General features: G+C 48.9%; 1 protein-coding gene across 1 annotated transcript; it reads left to right on the forward strand.

Moving 5' to 3' along the window:
- Positions 1-687: 687 nt before the first annotated feature.
- On the forward strand, positions 688-25,563 carry DDX27 (DEAD-box helicase 27). The gene is made up of 21 exons (XM_078601866.1): positions 688-859; positions 3,229-3,381; positions 4,394-4,453; positions 4,702-4,873; positions 5,876-5,919; positions 6,589-6,675; positions 7,236-7,341; positions 7,998-8,171; positions 9,588-9,738; positions 9,891-9,990; positions 11,625-11,766; positions 12,044-12,197; positions 14,204-14,285; positions 15,646-15,823; positions 16,933-17,039; positions 18,011-18,104; positions 18,772-18,863; positions 20,371-20,491; positions 22,490-22,574; positions 23,555-23,629; positions 24,703-25,563. Exons 1-21 carry the CDS (start codon positions 773-775, stop codon positions 24,716-24,718), a joined length of 2,280 nt encoding a protein of 759 aa, XP_078457992.1. The 5' UTR covers positions 688-772; the 3' UTR covers positions 24,719-25,563.

Below are 25,563 nucleotides of genomic sequence, written 5' to 3' on the forward strand. Positions count from 1 at the left end.
TAGATTTCTCGCGGTAAAAGTGGAGGCGTGCTCCACAGCGCATGCGTCCACAGTGGCGGTTTTCTGCATTTGGCTTTTATTTTAACGATAGCTATTTTAGCGATAACCATTTACGCGATCCAAGCCTCCAAAACAACTCCCCACCCTTACTGATGTCTCAAACGTGATGTTGACGGAACTAATTCACGCGGAACTAAAAAAAGCCACCACCACACCTCCCCCTGCTATGCAGCGTTTCCAGTGAGAGTGGGCGGGGAGGGGGGAACTTTTACCCGTCTGCACACCGATTACATTTGCCACAACGGACAAGCGCGGCGCGCTCTCGCTCGCCACGCGCCTCAACCGGTTGGTCACCTTTTTCGATCACGTGACGAGCGCCAACCAATTAGAGGCGCGGCGCTGAGCAAATCACGGTGGGGGGGAGGGGGGTGGTGGGGGGGGCTGGGGGTAGTGGTGGGTGGGTGGGGGCTGGGGGGTAGTGGTGGGTGGGGGCTAGTGGTGGGTGGGGGCTGGGGGCTAGTGGTGGGTGGGGGCTAGTGGTGGGTGGGGGCTAGTGGTGGGTGGGGGCTGGGGGGTAGTGGTGGGTGGGGGCTGGGGGGTAGTGGGGGGTGGGGGCTGGGGGGTAGTGGTGGGTGGGGGCTGGGGGGTAGTGGGGGTTGGTGGGGGCTGGGGGGAGGTGGGGGGGAGGTGTGTTCCGGGACCCGCCTATGCGCTGTATAGATTTCGAGGCCACGTGGTGTGCACCCAACGTGAACGCGAAGAAGTGGTGGCCATGGCCGACTTGGACCTCGTCGCGACGATCGAGGACGACGACGAAGTGAAAGTCGCCTCGGAGGAGAGCGACTCTGGCGACGACGAGGTGCGTGTGATGAGGGGGGCAGGCAGACTGCGGTCATCTTCAACCTGCGGCGGGCGGCGGGAGAGCTCGCGGCTCGGCAAGGCCCGTGATGGATGCACGTGGTGGGGAGTTTAAACACGTGGCGGTGGTTTGTCTAGCTGGTGTTAAACTAAAACTAAACTAGTTAAAATAAAATAAAATGTACCAGTAAAAGCGCCGCTGAGCTGCCGTAGATTATGTTTCGGCTATCGCAAGTGGTAGCGCTCAACGGAGGTGGTCTCATCGTTGTGTGAGTATTTAAAGCAGCGCCAAATACTCTAAAACACCCCGTGATGTTCATTCTAAATGTGGAGGGGGAACAAAACCGGACGACCCGGAGAATAATCCACACGACCGCGGAGAGAGAGAGAGAATACAAGCTTCAAATATACTTGGCATCAGGGTCGAGATAGATACCCACGACCTCCTGTACTACCAGGCGAGGTAGTTAACGTCTCATAGCCACTAGTGAAGCTAGTGTGTTGGTTATACTGTACGAGTTACTTGGTTTTTAATGCGGTAACGTCTAGCAGTGGATAGACCACGACTGGGTTGGCGTGGGCCTACGTACTGCGCGATTGAGTGGATTTCTCCCATCGTTCTCGTGTGTATGCCGATCCTGATGGTGAAGAAAAAAACTAACGGAGTTTCACTTTGCATAGCGCCTAAATACAACCGCATATTGTTACCCTATCAACACACACACACACTGCACAAACGTACATATAAAGATCCCCCGTGTAGCCTTAACAGACTGTAGGGGCAAGTGCTGTTCGCGAGCACCTATGAAGGCCGGAACGGTACACGAGGGGGTGGGTGGCCAGCACCACGCCCGACCGCCTTTGTCTCCCCAGTGGCGATGTTTACACACCGCACCAGGTACTCTTTTAAGGCTGAGTCGACCTAGGGGAGGCCCAGGACCGGTTCAGATAATCGTCACCGGTGTTGGCCGTGAGCGGGAATCGAACCCGGGTCGCCAGGTTCGTAGCGCAGCGCGCTAACCGCTACACTACATATAAACATACAGTATACACAAGTGCTTGGCTTCTTCATGACCTACTGCTTGCTACTGTAAGGCCTCTGAAACGTGGACGCGTGTCCATATGGTTAGTGGTAAAGCTGGCAATGTTCACTTATTGAAAATGGTCAAATCTAGAATGAAAATGGTCTCGTTTGAGCGGATCAGTAATACGCATCATGTTAGTCAAAAATAATGTTCATGTAACCGACCGATAATTGATGCTGCGTTAGTTGAGGATATAGGCCAAAGTAAAGTTGGGAATCTGTCACGAGATGATTAGTTACATCGTCGTTTGAGTGTCGGACGTAATTTGTCATCTTAAACACATTCCTGCGGAGGGAGCTGGTAGGAACGTTGGGTTGCTCGGTCAATGGCCAGGGTCAACGGCGGCGTGGTGTATTCCGCAAATATGCCCGACTGTGAGGGCGGGCACAAGCCGGCGTGAGTAGGTGAAACGTTGAGTTTTATAAGGGCACCACGGGGTGACCAGCCCCTCCCCACCCAGCCCCATCCTTCCCATCCCCACCCAGCCCCTCCCCACCCTCCCACCCCCCACCCAGCCCCACCCCACCCAGCCCCTCCCCACCCAGCCCACCCAGCCCCTCCCCACCGAGCCCCTCCCTGCACGACGGACACAATAATCCCCTGTGGGCTGGTGTAACCAGGAGGTTCCTACCAGTATTACTCTGCGTTATATCGTCGCTACTGGTCTTTCGTAGGCCTCTCCACACCACGCCGATCAAAGGGGAACCATACTTCACCACGCTGGTCATTGCCGGTTTGAGGGGTGCAGAATCGGCTCGGATATAATTATCACTCGACAGCCGTGGCCTGGAATGTAACGAGCGCTCAAAGAACTGCACAGACGAATTCACGAATCCGTTTTGCTTCACAGCCATCTCGCGGCCAATTCGCAGTCCTGCAGGTTTCGGAGTTTCGCGAATCTCAGTGATATCCAGCGATTTTTTTTTCTAATTGCTCTTTTTGGGTTTTTCCTCCAAATCTATTTCCCCAAATTCTTATTGTACCTTGCTTAATTCAAGGAATGCATTAACTCTTCAACTAATTGCGCAACTTAAATGCCTCTGTTTGGCATTCTGCCCCTTTGGGGCCCGTGCTCAGCAACCGCAATGAAGCAAAATCAAAATAAAAACAAAATCGAATCCGCAGCCTCCAAAGTGACGGGATGGCGAGCATGCGCCACCTGCAGCACACATCACGTCGTTTTTGCATGACCGCGTGAAGCACCTCCCTTGTCTTTTTTTGCAAGCGCGCATCGAATGCTGCAATGCTGTCTTGTCATGCCCTGTCACCTTCTTCGCCCGGCCAGGATGGGACCGTCGTGAAGAAGAAAAAGAAGAAGGCCCAGCCGGTGGTGCGTGGCCGCTGCGCCGACTTCAGCGATGACTTCGCGTTCATGGAGCGCGACGGGGAGATCGCCATTGACTGGGAGCGGGACATCATGCTGATGGCCAAGAAGAAGGTGAGTTCTAGATTTGAAGTTTTCGTGACTGAAAGGATCCATACTCTTTGGTTGCTTCGTTAAAGTCACGTAGGTGAAAATAAAATAAAAATGAAACGACTAAATTGATTGAATAAAATAAAAATAAAACAACTATTAATTCAATTTAGTTTTATTTTATTTAGTTTTCACCTGCATGACTTTACCGAAAAAACCAAAGAGTAAAGAAGGTGAGCATTTGCGCACAGTCTCAGGTGTTACGTTGCGAGTGAATGTAAGCTGTAGCGATGTGCGATATCGTTGGCCATGCCCTTTCGCACTGCTGAGTGAATTCCTCCAAAGCCGGGTGCCATCTCTCACGGTCTTGAAGGCAACGATCCATTCAGAAATTGCACTCGAGTTAAGTTCATTCCTCCACGCTAGTCGTATCAGGCGTCGTTCTCTCCTTTTGTTATTATTTTACGAGTCTCGACCACCAGTAGTCATCTCTTCGAGCGTTGTGTGTGGCCGGCCTTTGATGCTCCATCTCATAAGTCAATGTGATGTGTGATTCATATTTGCTCTTTAAGCAGTGTTCCTCATCTTGTCTCGAGGTGTGATTCCAACCAAGCATGCAATTATCAATGTTTATTTCCATACCTTTTAGCTTTGGTTTAATTTTATTGATAAATTACCGTGTTTCTGATCCTACGTTACAGCAAGGAATATACACTGTAACATTTTTCTTTAAGAAAAACACTATAAAGTTGAATAAAATAAACATTTCTTCACATTTTTCTTGTTTGTCGATTGATGCAACGAGTCTCTTGATGTTTATTTTACGAATAATTTCAGTTGTACCGCAACAAACTTCCATTGGGCATGTTGGCAGCTTGTAGCACACCAGCTTTTGTCAGAGAACGGGCTGCTGACAATGACGTTAGAGAACTACTTCTGATGCTACGTCAGTAGTCGTCTTTATTGTCGTGAAAATTGTTTAATCAGTTTTCCTGAATATATTTGGATTGTTTTGTGATATGCGTGTCTGTTACAGCGTCACGCAACCACGCTGGATGAGAAGATTGCGGAAGTGAGGCGCAAGAGAAAGAAAGCGGTAAGCTCATTAAATGGTATTCACAATAGCAACGAAGTCTACTCAAATGTGATGTTCTTTAATGGAATGATTGTTTTTTTTATATTTGATGCAATTTAAATTTGCAGTGTTATTACAATTGATGTAACATGATAATCTTGCAATGTTATGGCAAAGGTAAATTACAGCGCTCTGTAATTGGATTTTTTTTTTACACGTTGAAGTAATTATACTGGGTGAAAAAAATCTTAATGTGTGATTGTCTTCAGGATACCTCCGAAAACGACGACAAAGGGAAGGAAGATGAAGACGAAGGCAAAGAGGATGGAGCAAAGGATGTGGAGAACGGAGAGAAGGAAGCAGAAAGCAGCGAAGAGGGTGACGATGAGAGCGGCAATGAAGCGACGGGATCCTCGTCGGACGATGACGTTCAGAAATCCGGTGGGTGTTTTAAAAATAATAAGACTCGCCGGCTTAAGATTTTTTTTTACATCGTTGCTGAGCAGAGGGCCAAAATGTCACGTGGCCAGCAACTAACAACACGAGCAAAGTTGTAATACGTAACAGTTAGCACGTTCTTTGAGCAAGTTTATTTTGTTGAACCACGTGAGAATTCAAGAGACCCGAATAGTCTACTTTGCAAAAGCGACCTGGGGCTTTAGTACAATTGGCTGAGTATGGTGCAAAAGAAGTTCAATCTACACGCTTATAATCCCAATTGAGTAATGTGTAGATAATTTTCGAAATTGACAAATTCGGACCATGATGCCAGCAGCACGCAATGACTTGCGCTTGCAAATGACATAAGGGGATCTATAATATCCACTGTGAATCAGATGACTCACAGTATGATTCATGTTACTACACCCAAAGTGATAATCGGGGCGGCCGCTGACTTCTAACCGTAAACATCTGCAGCGGGTGACAAGCGTGCCACTGCTAGGCATGTGTGCACTACCTCGCCTGGTATGCAGGAGTTTGTGGGTTTGATCCCGACCCTGATGTCTTTAAATTTGGTGTTTGCGTGTTCTCCCTCTGGTCGCGCATGGATTTTTGTCTGGGTCCACCAGTTTTTGCCTCCACATTTAGAATCAACATGTGTTTAGAGTATTTTGACGGCTGCTATAAATTTCAATTTGATAAGCCACTTCATTGAGCTGTCATTTGTGGCCAGGTCGCTTCCGAAAAATATCTATATAGCCCAGTGGGCCTTTACGGGTAAAATAAAAAATAGTTTAGATTATAAGAACTTGGGAAAAGAGAAGATGGGAGCGAGTTACTGATTTCCAATGACGGTTGGTGGTTCATGTGTAGTGATTTGCGAGACTGCCCAAGCAGCTTGGCTGTTAGGTGGCTGGGAGAGGCTCATTCTTGAATACTGTGATGAGAAAAACCGATGTTGAAATACCTTAATTGCTCTCGTTGTGTTGTTCACTCTTTTAGACGTTTTAAAGGAGAAGGTGAAAAAGAAAAAGAAGCTTAAAGGCGTAAGTACATCCATAGCGCGTTGTGCGTGCATTGCACTTAATTACAGCGTATATTATGTGATCACACACTACAGGTAACTCGGTTATTCTTGGGTGGATTATCTACATTGTGGATAAACTATGCTCACGTTGGCAAGTAACCAAGTTAAGAAACAAAAACAATGACAAATTCTACATCTTAAGGAAAACACTAAGTTCATTTTCATATCCTAATTTACATGTGTTTAGCATTAATCGTGTTTTATCTGGTGCACCCATCCCACGATTACCCCAGATAATTGAGTTGACTACATTTTTATTAGTATATTCTCTACAAATTATGAAAGAAAAAACTGAACGTTTTTTTAATCGGTTGTTTTACGTGACGTACATAACAAGCAAACCTTGAACCCGAGTTCTGGTCTTTTCATGTCAGCGTGACAGCCATAATGACGCAAACTTACATAAACGCACACCGAGTTTGTACGAATGCAATTTTATTAACCGCACACGGACCCCTTCCGTTTGGTAGTTTGCCATCTGACCTAGTTTTATGTTTCAGTCTCGCACCCTCACTGTGCACAAAAAGGGAAAGACAGCGACGAAGAGACGCGCTCGAATGTGGTGCACGTCATGCAATCTGCGCGCTTGGGTTGACCTGATTTTTTTTTTCTTGTTGCGCCCTGGCAGGAAGAGAAGCCTTTCTTCGAAGATGCGCCTTTCGTTGATAAAAACATCACCTTCCCGGACATGAACCTCTCTCGGCCTCTTCTTAAGGTGCTTCCTTGTCACTTGCACGCGGAGCCCCCTGCTGCTGCATTTCAATCTCACATCCACGCGTACAATATTTGTTTTATGTCAGAGGCACCTCCGCATGCTGAGCTGTGACAACACACATGGGGCTACAGGCATGCTGTTTTGTCTTTGTTGCCGGTGTTTAATTAATCCTTAAGGGTGTATAATTGTCAATTTCACGTGTCAAGACAAAAATCAAGTTCCTTGTCTAGCCATACAGACTGTTGGCGCATTGCTGTTAGCGATCACCTATTAAGGCCGGCATGTCACATGCACCACACTCGACCACCTTTGTCTCCCCGGTGCTGAGGTTTACACACTATGCTAGTTTTTCAATGCAGGCCGAGTCGACGTGGAGAAAGCCCAGGATAAGTTTTTGATCTGACTCGGTATTGATGCTGGCCGTGTTTGGCAGTCGAACTTGGGGTCACGGGCTCTGTAGAGCAGAGTGGGAACCACTGCACAACCTCTCCCTACAAAACGCCCACGTTCAACTGCGTTTGTCTCGCACCTCTGTGCGCGTGTGTGTGTGCGTGTCGTAGGCGATATCCAGCATGGGGTTCCTGCAGCCGACACCCATCCAGAAGTCCTGTATCCCCGTGGGGCTCCTGGGCAAAGACATCTGTGCCTGCGCTGCAACAGGCACCGGTAAGCGCGGGCGAGCGTTGCGAACATTCTAATTGTTGTTTTGTTGAGCTTGTTTTTGGGATGCGTCATTGTTGCCAACAGAGGACAGTGTAGCCTGATCTATTGTTGCATTGTACTGTTCTCCGAACATCAGTGGTCCTCCATCTTCGCCAAACGTCACGGCTCATCGTGGTGAAGTACGGTCAAATAACCCTCGTGACCCGCATGACGCAAGGAGGCCGTCATCGTGCAGTCAATTGACAAAGCGGCCGTTGGTCATTATTATAATAAAAATAATTCGTTTTAGTTTGTTGTCCTTTCCCCCCACCTCCTATTTAGCATGCTTGGCTACCTACCGTGCAAAAGTAGTTCAACGTACATTATATTATCGGCCTGATATTTTTGACATGCGTCAAAAATATCAGGCCGATAATATTGGAACATGTCTGCATTCTCGGATACTGCTTACACAACAACAACAACCGCTATTCGCCACTAAGTGGCGGTGACGTCACCACGACGCTTGTGCCAGGCCAAGTGCACGTTGAGGCCACGTGAAGTGTCGAACGCCCGCTTACACACCCACCAACACGCACGCACAGGTACGTGCAATAATGCATCCGCCAATTCGCTCACTTTCTCTCCTCCCTCCCCTGCCCAACACCGACCGCGCGCAGGCAAGACGGCGGCGTTCATGTTGCCGGTGCTGGAGCGGCTCGTGTACAAGCCGCGGCAGGCCCCCGTGACGCGAGTGCTCGTGCTGGTGCCGACCAGGGAGCTCGGCATCCAGGTGCACTCGGTCACGCGCCAGCTCTCGCAGTTCTGCAACGTGCAGAGCTCACTCGCCGTGGGTGCGTGACCTCACACGACGGGGGCCGGGAAACTCTTCCTTCCTCTCTTGAGCACCGATTGTGACCTTTCAAATAACTTTGTGGTGGCCTGCGCATTATTAGTACGCGTGCTTTGGAAGTGTGTTGATGGCTATAACCATCGAACAAAGACGGTCGCTGCATCGATCGCTTTCCGATGCGCTTCTACGGCAGTCTGTAACGCTCTTCCTTTCGATATTAGGAAGCCACTGGAGCTATGCACTTTTAAATCTAGCTTGAAAACTCATTTCTTTTAGAACTGATTTTCTTGTTTAGTTTGTTGCCCTTCGCCTGCACCTCTGATTAGCAAGGTTGACTACGTACGGTGCCACAAAGGTTTAACATACATACATACATACGTTGAGAAGCGATAAAGATGAAGCCATGCTGGGAGATTGGATGAACTGGCGACCTCTGGATTGCAAGTGCAGTGTGCTGCTGACCATTACACCACGGCAATATACTTGATGTAAAAACCTTTAGCCCAGGGGTGTGGAACATTTTCCTTGAGTGAGGGCTCGAGCAGGACTTTACAACACCTTTGGAGTGCGACACATCAACACGCGCACCTTAGCGTTTTCCGATAATAATTTTAAAAAATAATGTGCGTGTCGACCTGAGTGTAAGCATGAGCTTGCAGCGACCTCAGTGGCTAAACACGCTAAAAGTTGTAACGGTGTTGCTAGGTTGAATATAGCCCCCCCCACCCTTCCCCAGGAGCTAATAAGTGTCGCTGTGATTCTTACACTGACAGAAATTTGTAATGTATGAGCAGCCTTTAGAAGTGGTAGCTGTGTGCCCGCATGCTGTGTGAAGTGAAGTCTTGGGAAATAAGTTTCCCACCACTGCCCTAGTGTGTGTGTATACTGGTACATGCATCGTCTTCTGTGAATGAGACCGAGAAGGTGTGTGTGCATGCATCTCGTGCGTGCATGAGGCTGACTGTGTGTGTGGGCAGTGTAGCGGTTAGCCCACTGTGCTACGAACCTGGCGACCCAAATTCAATTCCCACTCACGGAAAACCTCAGTGACAAATTATCTGAACCATTCCTAGGGCGACTTGGCCTCAAATGAGTACCTTGTGCAGTGTAAGCATCGCCACTGGGGAGACAAAGGCGGCCGGGCGTGGTGCTGGCCACCCACCCCCTCGTGTACCATTCCGGCCTTCTTAGGTGCTCGCTAACAGCACTTGCCCCAGCAGTCTGTTAAGGTTGTATGGGGCACCTTTGTCTTTTTGCGTGTGTGAACGTGTGGTTCTCTTGTTCGCGGGTTTTCTCGTCCCCGTGACTCTGCTCTCTTTTCCCCGGCGCCGTCGTCGGCGGCAGCTGTTGCGATGGCCACGTGTGACTAGTGCGCATTTGTGATCAATCCCCCACCCCCCCTCTGCACTGCACGCAGGCGGCCTCGACATCAAGACGCAGGAGGCGGCGCTGCGTGCAGGCCCCGACATCCTCATCGCTACGCCGGGCCGACTCATTGACCATCTGCAAAACTGCCCGTCCTTTGATCTGAGCAGCATCGAGATTCTCATCCTGGACGAGGCTGACCGGTATTGTCGCTTAAATTACACAGTTGCAATTGGCCCCAGTTTTGCAGTACTACGGCCTTTGCGTCGTGGGGGATTGCAGTCACGGACACCGTTTTGCGTGTCCAGCCCACACCCCGGTGTAATCGCGAGATGTTCTCGCCCCCTTTGCGCAGGATGCTGGACGAGTACTTCGAAGAGCAGATGAAGGAGATCATCCGGCAGTGTTCGCACCAGCGGCAGACGATGCTCTTCTCTGCGACGATGACCGACCAGGTGGGGAGCAGGTGGTGCTGCTGCTGTTGTTGTTGCAAGTAAATGGGTCTATGTGTGAGGTCGGTGGTATTGCAGTGGTTTATTTTTTTAAATGTGGGGTCTTTTCTTCCCCAAATTTTTATTCCAAGTGCTCAATCGGTGCCATGTGTTGAGATGATGAGAGTTATATTTTTTCGGAATATTCACATTGAAGCAGTGTAACATTACGCCTTGTCCGAGAACAACTTTTAGAACATGGTGTCAGAAAAGTGCCTCTGAAATCCCATCTTATGCCACACCAGGTGGTGCACCATTTTTTCTATATCCTGCATTAGATTTGGGGATGGTTGCAATTGTAATTGTGTAATACGGAATGAATTGCAACCACATTGTAATTATAATTTACGGGCTTAATGCTGCCTTAATTGTAATTAGAATTGCTTTGCAAAGAGTGTCAATTGCCTTACAATCAACCTGAGAATACCGGAATATCCGAAATTAAGCAAAATGCCCTCATTTTTGCGTGCAACCGTTGGCGGCCAGGTTGAGACTTCATCGACCGGTTACAATTCACAACCCGGTTTAATCACGGATAAAACACAAAGATCCCCGTATAGCCTTCATAGGGCTGTTGGGGCAAGTGCTGTTAGCCAACACCTATGAAAGCTGGCACAGCACACAAAGGGGCGGTGCGTGGCCAGCACCACGCCCGACCGCCTTTGTCTCCCTAGTAGCAATGTTTCACATCGCATTGGGTACTGATTTGAGGCTGAGTCGACCTAGGGGAGGCCCAGGACCGGTTCAGATAATCCTCACCAGTGTTGGCCGTGAGCGGGAATCCAGCTCGGTTCGCCGGGTTTGTAGCGCAGCGCGCTAACCGCTGCACTACCGCTGCACTACCACTGGACGGATCGCACCTGGATTCACATCCAGGGTCTCGGCAGTGCTGACTCCATTGCTGCCCTGACTCATCTCGGCCACGCGGCCGGCCACCGTCACCGCATCCTAATGATCGGCGTCGTTCTCGTAGAACTGGCGATCTCGTGCCGGCGTCAGGTTTAAAATGACTTTGCAAATGACTCAATTGGGATTCTACAGCAATCGTCGCCCGCTACTGACAGACTAATGGTCGCAGGTCACTATTTCCAAATTAAGCTATCCTTGGTCTCTGGAGTTCTCACACGGTTGAACAAGATACACTTGAACCTTCTTGGTTCTTTCGGTAAAGTCACGTAGAAGGGAAATAATAAAATAATAAAAATTAAACATAAAATACAATTCTCACGACGTTTATGCCACAACGCAAGCAGCCGTCCTCGGGTGAAGAACAGGTCTGTCGGAAAGACAGCGTCTGAATGAGACGCTGTCTTTCCGTGAGAATTGTATTTTATTATGTTTTATTTTTATTATTTTATTATTTCTCTTCTACGTGACTTTACCGAAAGAACCAAGAAGATGAATCCCTGCAGTCACGAAAGCTTTAAATAGAAATTTAAGATACACTTGAAGTTTGCAACTCTGCGACTTGGCAACTCCGCCGTGCCACGCGGCGTCGGTACCCGTCCCTCGGCCACCCGGCCCACCGTAACGACAACTTTTTTGACGATCTGCGTCGTTTCTCTCTCTCTCTCCGACCCGGCGTCTCGGCGAGCCAGGTGCAGGACCTGGCGGCGGTGTCGCTGAAGCACCCGGTGAAGATCTTCGTGAACAGCAACACGGACGTGGCCCCGTACCTGCGGCAGGAGTTTGTGCGAATCCGCCCCAACCGGGAGGGAGACCGCGAGGGCATCGTGTCAGGTGCCGCTCAATGCTCGCTGATTTACAGGCGTGGTCGACGACTCGGTCCATTGCTGTCACCCGGCCTGGAGGCCACGCGGTGGGCTCTGTGCTCTTGTGCGTGTAACTCAACATTTGGAACGTCGTGACTGTAGAGCTGGGTTATATCTGATGGAGCGAGTCAACGACTACCGGTCCTCGGTTAGATTCCATCGACTAATTGTAAATTAAAATTGGATGGGAGGGGTGATCACAGCGGTGGCTGGTGTTGTGTGTGTTGGGTGTTGTCCGCTTGCAGCGCTGCTGACTCGCACCTTCCAGGACCACGTGATGGTGTTCACGCAGACCAAGAAGCAGGCGCACCGCCTGCACATCCTGCTTGGGCTGCTGGGGCTGCGTGTGGGCGAGCTCCACGGGAACCTGTCCCAGACGCAGCGACTGGAGGCCTTGCGGTGCGAACGCGTGTACACGATGCGTGCGTGCTCACGACGACCCCCGAATAGCCCTTAACAGACTGTTCGGGTACGGGTGCTGTTAGCTAGCGGGCACCTGTTAAGGCCAGTACGGCACATGAGGGGGCGGGTGGTCAGCAGCACGCATTTTTTCTAGATTTGAAGCTTTCATGACTGCAAGGAATCATATTCTTAGGTTTTTTCGGTAAAGTCACATAGGTAAAAAAATTTAATTAAAATTAATAAAAGTAAAATAAAAATAAAATAAAAATCACGATGTTTCGGAGGCAACACAAGCTTCCGTCTTCAGGTGGAACCGTCACAGCACGATAGCTGTATCAAGTAAATGAGAGATTACAAGAGATACCACTCCATATATATAATACGGTATATAAAATACGGAGTGGTATCTCTTGTAATCTTTCATTTACTTGATACAGCTATCGTGCTGTGACGGTTCCACCTGAAGACGGAAGCTTGTGTTGCCTCCGAAACATCGTGATTTTTATTTTATTTTAATTTTACTTTTATTAATTTAAATGTTTTACCTACGTGACTTTACCGAAAAAACCTAAGAATATAGCACGCATTTTGTCTCCACAATGCTGATGTTTATACACAGTACCATGTACTCATTTAAGGCCGAGTTGACCTAGAGGAGGACCAGGACCGGTTCAGAATTTCGTTACCGGTGTTGGCCGTGAGCGGGAATCGTACTCGGGTCGCACGGCGCACTACCCACTGCAGCACCGCTGCACCCCCTGTCCTTTTTCAAAAATACAAACACGATAGAAATGTCTCGCAATTGAGCAATGGACGTGCAACGATTACGTTCCCCTTGCGGTCCGATGAATTATCACGAATTGGGGGGGCGGGGGCGTTTGTTGCTTTTCCGGTGAATGCAACTCCTCTTGCGGTTACAGAGTTAGTGAGCTCATCATGCACGGCATAAACATTTATTTGAAATACTCTTCCTCCGTGCAGAGTTCGACATGTACATTGTGTGGGTTTAACCTTCGGTTTTTATTGATGAAATGGCACAATTTTACACAGACTGGGTTGACAGACAGGTTCAATCTTGGCTTCAAAACCTGGGGTCGGTTACAGATGCAATTGTGTAGTTCGTAATGAATTGCAATCTCTATTTCTTGTTATTTGTAATTGCAGTTTATCTCATTTATAATTTACCCCCAGGTCCTTTAGTTCCACAATCCCATCTCGTGCCTCTCACCACCACCATTATAGGTTATCAGTACTAAGGATAAGAATTTGAATTTATAGGGCACTTAAATTCAAAGTGCCTTGCCATCGCATCTAGACCATTTCATTGCCATGCTACGGCCTAGCCAAGGGGACTCCCAGTGGTGGCTTATCCCGATGCTGCTCGAGGTGTTTAGAAACGTGCGTTTAAAGTATTTGCCTGCTATAAATTTCCACATGATAAGCTGCTTCGTTGGGCTATCTTTTGTGGACTGGTCGCTTCTGAAACACATTCCTGCGGAGGGAGCTGGTAAGAACGTTGGGTTGCTCGGTCAATAGCCAGAGTCAACGGCGGCGTGGTGTATTCCGCAAATATGGCCAACTGTGAGGGCGGGCACAAGCCGGTGTGAGTAGGTTAAACGTTGAGTTTTATAAGGGCACCACGGGGTGACCAGCCCCTCCCCACCCAGCCCCACCCCTCCCACCCCCCACCCAGCCCCACCCTCCCCACCCAGTCCCTCCCTTCCCCACTCAGCCCCTCCCCACCCTCCCCTCTCCACCCAGCCCCACCCCTCCCATTTTTGGATGTACGACGGACGGACACAATAATCCCCTGTGGGCTGGTGGAACCAGGTGGTTCCTACCAGTAAAAGAGCTATGTAGCTCATTGGGTCTTAATTGGTAAAAAAATATTGTTTATTTTATAATTTAGTAGATTGTTTACAGCGCTGGCCTGCAAAATGTTGTTTCTCTTCTAGTAGGGCTGATGAAAGTGTAATGTCTGTCGTTACTGTTGCTCTGCGCAGGAGGTTTAAGGACGATCAGATTGACATTCTGGTGGCAACGGACGTGGCGGCACGAGGTCTGGACATCGAGGGTGTCAAAACCGTACGTAGTCCTCGGTGTTAATCTTGCACGCTCGGCAATCCCGCTCGGCGATGAACGGCGGCACGTTGTAGCCGAAGGGCCTCGTTTCATTGACTCGGCTCCTTTCGCCAGCCAGATCACTATCGTCATTGGCCTTGATCTCTCAACGACGGCAAGAAGGCTTCTCCCAAGTTGTTGCCGTCTCTCAGTTCTTGTGATGTAAAAAAATCATCTAGGGCCTACTATACTTCATCTCCGCAGCAGACAATTTCTCCAGCCTGTAACCTCTTTATTTTATTCGGCCGCCACTGTTATGAGAGATCACCTGCCCAAGCCCAATTGTTTTAACAGTCAATTTGATGTCTCTGACATGCATGCTCTGATCCAAGTATATCCTCTTCCCTTCAGCGTAATTACAAGCGGCCACAACCTCCTCCGCGCTGCTTGGCGCAATTTTCAGCGCTTGTTCAATTTTCCCCTCCCGAAAGTCCCATGTTTCTGATCCGTGCAACCCAGCGGGCAATAAAATAAAAAAAAACCGCTGAAAACCATTTTGTTTCTTCAGGCACGCTGGCAAGTTGCCAGCTTGCAGTTGAGAAATGATTTTGCGCCTGAGCCTCGTTACCTGCCGTGCCTGCTTTACCGCTTCGTGGCTGGGGAAGGAAGGTGCCACATTAACGCTCGGTTGGCGGAGAGGAACGTCGATCCGTGTCTCGACTACGACGCCGGATTTGGAAATTCTTCGTCGCGGATGTTGGCATGCGATCCGTGCACACTATCAGATTTGTGTTTCATTACAGATCGTGAGTGTGCATGACAAATCTAACTGCGTGCATGGAGCAGTGGCGCAGTTATTAGTGCACTGCGGTGCAAGCCCTGCCACGTGAGTTTTGGTTCCTGGTCACGGCTAACATCAGTGGCGAGCTATTTCAAGAACCGGCCCTGGGGTCTCCCCCCCCCCCCTTCTCCCTCCTACTGGCCTACTCACACTGACCAGCATGGTGAAGTACAGTCAAACAACTTCCCCCATGACTGACATGGTGTACGGGAGGCCATCATCCATCAGTGGATCGACAAAGGGCTTGGATACCAATGAAGCAGGAGACGTGACAGAGGGGTGTAAATCGTGAAACCTTTCCCGCAGCTGTGTTCGTATTCTTGAGCCTCTGTCACTCGGAATGTGTGTTGTGTAATATGTCACCCTCCGAGCAGTATTACGCTTCAAGGTCCCCAATTCCATTCAGGAATCGATCGTTTTGTTGATGATATTAATGATTGGGAGGCATCGCCGTTGACCGAGTGAGCGTGTACGTCCCAAAGAAAAGGGCGGCACGACGCGCAATAAGCCTGCCCGACGTTGCGAACCCCCGCCCTCTCGCAGGTCATCAACTTCACGATGCCGAGCACCATCAAGCACTACGTGCACCGCGTCGGGCGCACAGCGCGCGCCGGTCGCGCCGGCCGCTCCATCTCGCTCGTCGGCGAGACGGAGCGCCGGGTCCTCAAGGACATCGTCAAGCAGGCCAGGTCCACCGTCAAGAGCCGCGTTTTGCCCCCAGGTGCGCCGCCCTGCCCCCCCTCCCCCCGCAACCTCCAACGCTGTCCCCCTGCATTGTGGATTTTTATGTACGTTGAACTTCTTTCGCACCGTACATAGCCAACCGTGCTAATCGGAGGTGCGGGAAAAGATAAGAAACTAACACACACAAAATGCAGTTCTGAAGAAATTAGTTTTCAATCTAGGTGATTTAAAAGTGTTATAGCTCCAGTGGCTTCCTAATATTGGAATGAAGAGCGTTCCAGACGGCCGCAGATGCACATCTGAAAGCGCACAATGCGGTCACCGTCTTTGTTCGATGGCCAGCCAAAATCTGATGGCTATGAACGTCCTCAATTATCCACTCACTGCTGGAACCCAGGAGGCCTTCGTATCCAGCAGTGGATCGACGGAGGGCTGCACATTCCGATTGTTATTTGTTATTGTTTCGTGAAAGTTTGGTCATTTAAGCTTAAGTGGTCAAGGCTTTGGTGGTGTGGTTTGTCCAGATATTATTGCCATACGAGTTTGATTATCTTAGGTCGTATGCTGAGAAAATAGTAACAACTGCGCCTAATATATTTTGATCAACGGATCTTATTAATTTTCTGGCAAAGTACCCAAAATCTGATTTTTCAGACTTAGTTTCGTGACTAATAAAATGAGTTTTTTCTCCGTAGAATATTCGATCAGCTGACGAGGGTTATTTGTTTTAAGTGTTATCAATTCATCGGTCTAGCTGCGAACAAAAACACCGTACATTAGTAATGCACCCATAAGAAATACGTCTCTGAGTGTAAATATAAAAACGAGGAATGCGAGGGGGGGTGGGCAAGGGAAGGAGAGAAAGGAAGCATCTCGCTCGATTACCCTCTCACTCTCTACTCACCTACCCACTTGCTCACCCACCCGCCCACCCTCCAACCCACGGAAGGAGGGAAAGGAAGTGATTAAGGGGATCCGAAGGCACGGTGTTGAAGAGAGGAAGGAGTTGAGAGGGGGGGGGGGACTTGGAAGTGGAGAGGGGAACCAGGTGGAGGTGCCTTGGGGAGGGAGTTCCAGAGCGAGGCAGGTTGTCTGCTGCCGCCGCTGCTGCTGCATCGCCCCAACAACGTGCGTCTGTACCTGCAGAGGTGGTGGAGAAGTTCCGCGTTAAGATTGAGAACATGGAGAAGGACATCTACGCAGTGCTACGCCTGGAGCGAGAAGACAAAGAGCTCTGCGCCTCCGAGAACCAGGTACGGAATCTTGTTACAACGTCTGCGTGTTGAGCTTCTTTCGCACCGTATGTAGCCGACCTTGCTAAATGGAGAACTGAATGGGAACCCTGTGCTTGTCGATTTTGTTGCAAAACCTCACGGACGTAACACAACTTGCGCCTTTTAGGTTTCTTTTCTTGATTTGATTTTGTGCCAATTCGTACACCTCGGCAGCTTCCTGGCTGTGAATTATTATAATGATCAACATTGTCCAGGAAGCCTATGGGCAACCCTAAATCGCATCGTCACGAACGTGGATACTTGCACAAATGTAAAATAAATAATTACTCTCTCCAGCGTTCGTGACTGGGTCACCCAGACTAGAACCATTGAACATTTCACGACTCAATGTTCCTTATTCACAAATACAACGGAGGCATCATCACAACGATGCACCACTCCGCGACTCTTTGACGCAATTATCTAGCTCGACCACATCCATGTCCAAATTATCGTTGTTGCCCTACATCAACACCAGCCATACGAAGAAGAAGCAGATTGATTACACTGGTCAACAAAAAAAAATTTCTGGCCTGGACTTTTGCAGCTGTTTTAGACTAATTTCAGGGTGCTGATTTGCTCTATCACATCTCATTTTTATGCTATTGGCATACCCCATTTTAATTGATTTTACCCGAAATTAACTCTATGATTGCAAGTTGTTGCGAGTCAGTGACTGCTTTAGTGTTAAAATATGGTGCTGTCTTTTTAGGATAGTGTGTTTATAATATAAATTGATGTAGATATCCACATTTTAATATTTTTCTTCTGCAGTTTTTATTGAAAATGCATTATTTGATATCTCAAAAACCTGATGTGATAGACAAAAACTGATGCCAGATTTGGAATCAGCACCCCACAATTACATTAAAACCGTTGGAATACCTTATGCCAGAAAAAGTGTGTTGACCAGTGTAATTATTGTTACGATGATTGGTGTGGTGGCGCAGCTCAGTAAGGCTCAGAAGCAGCTGGACGGAACGGTGCAGGACGAGGCGGCGAGGACCTGGTTCCAGACCAAGAAGGAGCGCATGCAGGAGAAGGGTGAGCGCACTTCAGAGCCACCGCTGGTTGGAACACGAGCTTCCTGCTTACCACAAGCGGACGGGCTCCACCACGCAGTGCGCTTCCACCTGTTTGAATTGAGGACAGTGAATTTCAATAATAAGCGGCATGTGCCGCTTCACCTCTTGATCTTTAATTAATTCGTTTGGCAGGTCATCTTAGAGTTGGGCACGCGCGTGCGTATTTAACCAGTGCCTGATGTGTTACGTTAACATCGGTGCTGGGGAGGCGATGGTTGCCGGGCATAGTCCTGGCCACAAGCACCGCCTCGTTCATGGATGCGAGCCAACAGCAGTTGTCTCAACTGTGTCGCTAACTATACCGGGGATCTTTATCTTTTTGTGTAGCCAAGAATGCATTACAATGACGCACACTCGCAGCAGTGGCGTAGTGTTTAGCGCACTGCGCTACGACCCCGGTGACCTGGGTTTAGTTGCCGGTCACGGCTAACACCAGTGGAGAGTGACATCAGAACTGGTCCTGTACCTTAAAGAAGAGTACCTTGTGCGGTGCATCAACACCGGAATCGACATCGGTGGTCGGGCACCTACGCTGGCCTCACCAGTCTCGTTGTGCGCCATTTTGGCCTTTTTAAATTCTCGCAAACAGCCCTTGCAATGTATTTCTTTTCTTCTCCCATCCCTAGCCAAGAAGGCGCTGCAGCAGTACGACACGGCCCTGATGGGAAAGAAGAAACGTCAGGAGCACGTGAAGGAGCTTCGCAAGAAGCAGCAGACGGTGAGGCCCGGTGCCCCCCCGTCGCTACGACGACGACGCCGCGCACGGTGTCTCCTTGCATCCACAAATAAGAACGTGAAATCTTCTTGGTTCTTTCGGTAAAGTCACGTAGAAGGAAAATAATAAAAATGAAACATAATCAAATAATTCTCACGACGTTTCGGCCACAACGCAAGCAGCCGTCCTCAGGTGAAGAACAGGTCTGTCGGGAAGACAGCGTCTGAATGAAACACCCCAGGCTTGGAGCGTATATTCCTCTTGATATGCAAATTCATTCAGACGCTGTCTTCCCGACAGACCTGTTCTTCACCTGAGGACGGCCGCTTGCGTTGTGGCCGAAACGTCGTGAGATATTATTTGATAATGTTTTATTTTTATTATTTTATTATTTCCCTTCTACGTGACTTTACCGAAAGAACCAAGAAGATGAATCCCTGCAGTCACGAAAGCTTTAAATCGAAAAAGAACGTGAAAATTTACAAATTGGGTCGGTCGGTCGTGCCGTGTGTGGCCATGGTCACCATCATTTTTAGTACAAGGTGCCCCCCTGGGAGTTTCAGAAGCAGAAAATTCCGGCCTCAGATTTGCTCATCCTGACTAGGGTTGTCTCAACCCCTGAGGGCGGTACCAGGGTGTTTTCGCCCGCTGCCAAAGCCACTCTGCTAGAACGCGCCAGAAGCTAATGTTGTCCTTCCGACGTCCGTTTGGAGCATTTTCGTAAATTTTTAAAATTATGTTATGGTGACGGCATGGCCTCAGGCGGTGACATTGCTTAGCGATGCACAGTTCCTTCTGTCTATTATGTTAGTGCCTGTCACGTATTTCCTTTTGGGGGTATAATAGATTTGCTGGATATAAGCACGCCTTATAGAACTAGAGTTATGATTTTAGCAACACATGTTTCCCGTACATTGATGGAGGGTTAGAAGGCAAAGGGCAACTTCTGGTACAAGCACACTTCAGATAGAAGCACAGCTGGCCTTGCTCCCAAGAAAAAGTGAGTGTCCTTATATCCAGAGTCTACTGCGGTGACCTTGCGGGGGGATTAATGATGTTGTCGTTTTGGGGCACTTCGCAAGTCGCCGGTTTTATTTCTGTAAGTTGCGTTGGTTATGCCGACCGTTGACGACGTCTGCCGATGTGTGTGTGTATGGTGGGGAGCGGTAGTGTGGCGGTTAGCGCTACGCTGCGCTACAAACCCGGCAACCCGAGTTCGATTCCCGCTCATGGCCAATACCCGTGACGATTATCTGGGCCTCCCCCAGGTCGACTTAGCCTCGAATGAGCACTTGGTGCAGTAGTGTGTAAACATCGCCACTAGGGAGACAAAGGCGGCCGGGCGTGGTGCTGGCCACCCACCCCCTTGTGTGCTGTGCCGGCCTTCATAGGTGCTCGCAAACAGCACTTGCCCCAACAGTCTGTTAAAGGTTTGTCTTTGTGTGTGCGTGTGTGTGCGCGTGCGTGTGTGCGCGTGCGTGTGTGTGTGTGCATTGGCCGCCGTGAGCAGCCAGAGGACCGGGCCCAGTTTGAGATCGTCAAGGCGCAGATGTACGCCGAGCGCACGATGAAGCGCAGCCGCAAGCCCAAGAGGGCTCGCGTCATGCCGGAAGACCTGCCCCGTCCCAAAGGTACCGCGCGTTCAGCTCACGCAGGGCAGCGGAAAGACGGGAAGGGCAGGGCAAGGGGGGACAGCAGCCACTTCCAGATTGAAAACGAATGTCTTTACAACTGCTTTATCGTGTTTAGTTTGTTGTCCTTCCCCCCGCGCACTTCCGATCAGCAAGGTTGGTTACGTAACGGTGCGAAAGAAGTTCTACGCGCAGACGCACGTATACAGCCAGACCCAGATGCTAGCGTTTTGGGACCCACTTTTTTTTAATCGAGAAAGTGGTCGTTGAACGGCACTGGTTTCCGGACATCGAACATTGGGCGAAGGTTGAAGCGCTTTACCATTCGGACGGTTTCGTTGACTCCATCGGTGTAAATACAACGCCACATCGAACATATCATTTTCATTTGTCGATTTTTCACACGTGCAAATTTATAGGTGTACCGTTGCGTGGGCTTGAAGGTGGTTTTTTTATCGATCGGTGAATCTCCGTGCCTTGGGTTGCACGCCGACCGAGGTGGAGGAGTGAGTACCCAGAGTGGTTTCGGAGCAAGTTGGGTCACCTTTCTCGTGCCCGCTCGCTCCCCAGTCCTACTTTAGATCCCGACCCGGACGCCTGCTGTATATTTGGAGTTTGCATGTCTCCATGTCCTCCCGATGCTCTCGACTTATTTAGAAACATGCATTGAGATTTAGATCTTTTTGCTGCTATAAATGTCCAAATGATGGGCCACTTGTTGTTGAGCTGTCATTTGTGGGCAGGTTGCTTGAAAAATAAGTTGGTGCCTCGGTGGGCTTTGCTTGGTAGGATCGGGGGATGATTTAGTGTTGTTTGTGTTTGGGTGATTTGTTTACCTTTGTTCTTTGCACTACTCGTGTTTGTTGTATTTTTTGTTGTTGTAACGTTCTTACCCGCCCCCATACTGACTGGACATCTGTGACAAAGAGCTTTATAGCTCATCGGATTCCTCCAGTATAATTATTTATTCCGATTCTGTGATTCTGTTTTGGTCCATGGATTATTAGCCTACGCAGCGACTAATGGGATGGCTGTTATGAAATAGATCGCCGTTATAAAGGTTGAGCCTTGATGGTGCTCGCATGAGAAGCTCACCGTGCCGGACGCCAGGTGTTATAGGCTTTAGACTGCGGGATTGGGGGTGGGGGAGGTTTGTCTGGGGCTGTGGTGTGCGGCAGAGGGCAGCGTGGGAAAATGCACTCTTGTGCTGTACTTCACACATCATCCATACTTCCCATCGTCACTAAACCCGCACAGACCGGCGTGGTGAAGTATGGTCAAGAAACCCCCGCGGTTGACCCGTACGGAATGGGGAGGCTCCTCATCCAGCAGTGGATTGACGGAGAAGAGTTGTACGTGTTACAGTTTTCGTGTCGCTAGGCCGGGTTGTATTCATCTGGAGAGCTCAAAGCAACCGCAGCACATTGATTTGACGTGTAATAAAAGTCGTGTGTCCATGATTTCAATTGGTTTTCATGTTCGGGCAGATCGAGGTAGACTGACGCTGTGGAGTGCAATTTGCATATTAACCATAGTTAATTTCCTCACTCAAAGTGTTTAGTGAAGTTGTGATGCTAGGCAAGATGGGAACAGCAGGGGGTGCACTTTCCTAAAGAGGCTTGTGCTTCTGGTTTATGGACGGACGTCAGAGCTGCGTGGAGTGGTGGTTGTATTTTGCGGCTTATTAAAATGTCCACACGCAGGAAACCAATTAGCCATTGGCTCCCAACAATGCGTAGGTTTTTTTCTTTTTCGAAATAACACGATAAGCATTGTGTGTCCGATATGTAGTACGTTTCGTCGTTTTAGCCACATGTTCTGGGAATCGCATTTCACAAGATGTCGCGTGCGATATTTCAGGATGCAAGCAACTTAAAATGACTCCATTTGTCATCTTGTCCACTTTCTCCTCCGCCCCCCCACCTCCTCCCGCCCACTTTGTTCCTCTCCTCCCCCCCCCCCCCCCCCGGCGTTGTTTAATTTCCGAACGGTGAACAGAAGACACACGCCCCACCAAGATCGCCACGTTTGACCGGGAGCTGACCAACACGAGCCGCAAGGCCCTCAAGCAGTACCGCGCCGGGTGAGCGATCGTTTCACACGGCACTCGCGCATGCTGGACTTCTGTGAAAACTACTGGACATCTGTGAAAGAGAGCGTCGTTGCTCATGGGATTCCTCCAATATAAAGAATTATTCTGATTCTGATCTGACTCGCAATTGGAAGGTTTGCGAGTTCAACTTCCTGGTTGAAGGTTGACTCCATGATGTTATTGGTTCGATGAAATGGGTTACCATTGTTTGCGGGGAAGTCGGCAGCGGTTGTCCTGTGGATGGACTCGTCGCCTGCCACAGGAATGTGGAAATTTCACCACTGGCTCAGGGCCGTCAAATGAAGATGAGCACCATTTCAATGCACTTTTGGACAGGAAATCACTTTTGACATTTTATTATTCGACAAACACACACCCATAGCTTTATCAATATATTCCGTGTACACATCTGCTTCAAATCAGTCAAGGATGGACAAAAGCAGATTATGTATTGTTATGGTTTCTGTTTGCCCATTGAACGTTTGTTTAAAATTTTATCTTTTTGAAAATATACTGTGCCGTGCCACCACCCTGTGTTTTTGAATGCCCCCCTCCTCCTCTTTAAACAAACCCACGCTGCAGGGGTTACGTTTTGATTTGTCGATTGTTGTTTGTCGTCTGCGTGACCGTTAACACTAATCACGTGGCCCTGAGACTAAATCACCTGCCACTTTCCTATGTTTGCTACCATTTGGAGGTCAGTGGCGCGGCCGTCAGAGGTCACAACCGGGTACCCGTACCCTACCCGATACCCGGCTAGCCGTACCTGGCCGGGTACGGGTACGGCCGGGTACGGGTACGGCCGGGTACGGGTACCCATTTGCGACCCTGGTGCGGCCGGGTACGGGTAAGGAATCAAAACCCGTTTGCGACCTCTGGCGGCCGTTGAAACTCTATTGAATGAAAGAACCAACAAGAGTAATATTGAATGAAGCTAACGTCTCTGCATATTCTGCCGTGTCGCATTGAAGGCCGACGTTTGACGAGCGCAAGAAGCTCGGGATGGACACCCGCAGGAAGGGCGGAAAGTTCAAGTCCAAAGGACGGTAAGTGTCCCCGTCTTTAAGACTCGCCGAAATGTTTGTCCATTTACATTAACGGGTGGCTTCGTGTTGGAGGAAACTGGAGAACATGGAGACAACCTGCTTGTAGGAGGGCACAATACGAATTGGGGGTGGAGAGACCCTTTCCAATGATGGGAGTTTTTCTGGCCGACTGCAAATATTTTTTTTTACAATAAATGATCATATTAAATTAAAATTACACTCAATCAACACTTAGATGTTTTTAACACTTCATAACTATTAACTGAACACTAACTTTATAACCATTAACATATTTTTTACAATTTTATAGCAAATTCATGTGCTTAAACGAGAGTGCGTGCTTACCCAAAGACTGCATTGCGCGCTTTCAGATGCGTTTCTGCGGCCGTCTGGAATGCTCTACCTTCGAATATTATGAAGCCACTGGAGCTATGCTCTTTTAAATCTCGATTGAAAACTCATTTCTTTAAAACTGCTTTTTTCCGTTTAGTTTGTCCTCCCCCCCCCCCCCCACCGATTTAGAGCAGTTGCCTATGTACAGTGAGGAAAAAAAGTATTTGATCCCCTGCTGATTTTGTACGTTTGTCCACTGACAAAGAAATGATCAGTCTGTAATTTTAATGGTAGGTTTATTTGAACAGTGAGAGACAGAATAACAACAAAAAAATCCAGAAAAACGCATGTCAAAAATGTTAGAAATTGATTTGCATTTTAATGAGGGAAATAAGTATTTGACCCCTCTCAATCAGAAAGATTTCTGGCTCCCAGGTGTCTTTTATACAGGTAACGAGCTGAGATTAGGAGCACACTCTTAAAGGTTCTACATACGTACCAGCAGCTGTATGGGAGCACGATCGGTGATCCCCGTGCCCTTGGGGTGTGGGGTGGCGTACGGATTGACCACCGTGTCCTACTGCACACGGTTGCTTTTGCGCTTGAACAGCGGTCGGGCTGCATATTTATTTTATTCGGAGTCTTTCTGGCAGACCCCTTATTCTGACCCTGCCGAGTCCAGCTTCGATAGGGTGTGTTTGCCGCGTTGCGTCAACGTGTGCTGGATTTCTCTCTGGCAGGTATAAGAGGAAGTGATGGCGTTCACTCGCAGAGGAGGGCCTGGTGCGTGCTGGGTGGCGGTGGGCACATTCTGACTTCAGCCCAGTGCTGACCCAGCCCTTGGCTTCGTGTTTGCCACCCAACCTGGACATTTCATTCCATCCACACACGATCCATTCAGGTGGGGCCCAATCAAGACAACCTACCCGCGTTATCCATTTAGGGCCACTAATCTTCTTGTGATCAGTTTCCATAAATTGTGAATATTTTTTAATTTTAACTTGGCAGAGGGCCTGTTTTTTGTGATCGGATGCGGCCCGTTCAGTTTGGTCACTATGTACAATATGCCAATCTGGATTCAACTTATTTACTTATTTTTTTTTTATTATACCAGATAAGGCCCACTGAGCTATAAAGTTAGTTTTCAGAAGCGACGAAGTGGCTTATCACGTGGAAAGTTATCGCAGCCAAATACTCTAAAAGCATGTTTCTAAATGTGGAGGAGGGAAAAACCCGAGGATCCGGAGGAAAATCCACGCGACCACGGTGGAGAACATGCAGAGTATAATACACAGGCGTTTATTTATATGATATATATAAAATATTTTCCGTTTGGCACGTTCTGTGGCAGCCAGGCATGAAAACATCCGCAGATCCTAATTGACCTTGCCATGTTTTTTGCAATGGATAGGGACACAGCACAATTCATGACTCGATTGCCATCGTTTATAAAGTGGGGGGAGCGCAGCGTGTAAATGTTTAATAGGGGCAGCGTGCGCATGTGTGACATCTGTGTTCGGCATCAAGTTGTGCTTTTGTACTATACAATACACGCGCGTCCTGTGTTTCATTAAAATAAACACCGGCTTGTTCGTTCCGTA

This window comes from Lampetra planeri, chromosome 17 (assembly GCF_965212315.1).
Source record: "Lampetra planeri chromosome 17, kcLamPlan1.2.h2, whole genome shotgun sequence".
NCBI classification, from domain to species: Eukaryota; Metazoa; Chordata; class Hyperoartia; order Petromyzontiformes; family Petromyzontidae; genus Lampetra; species Lampetra planeri.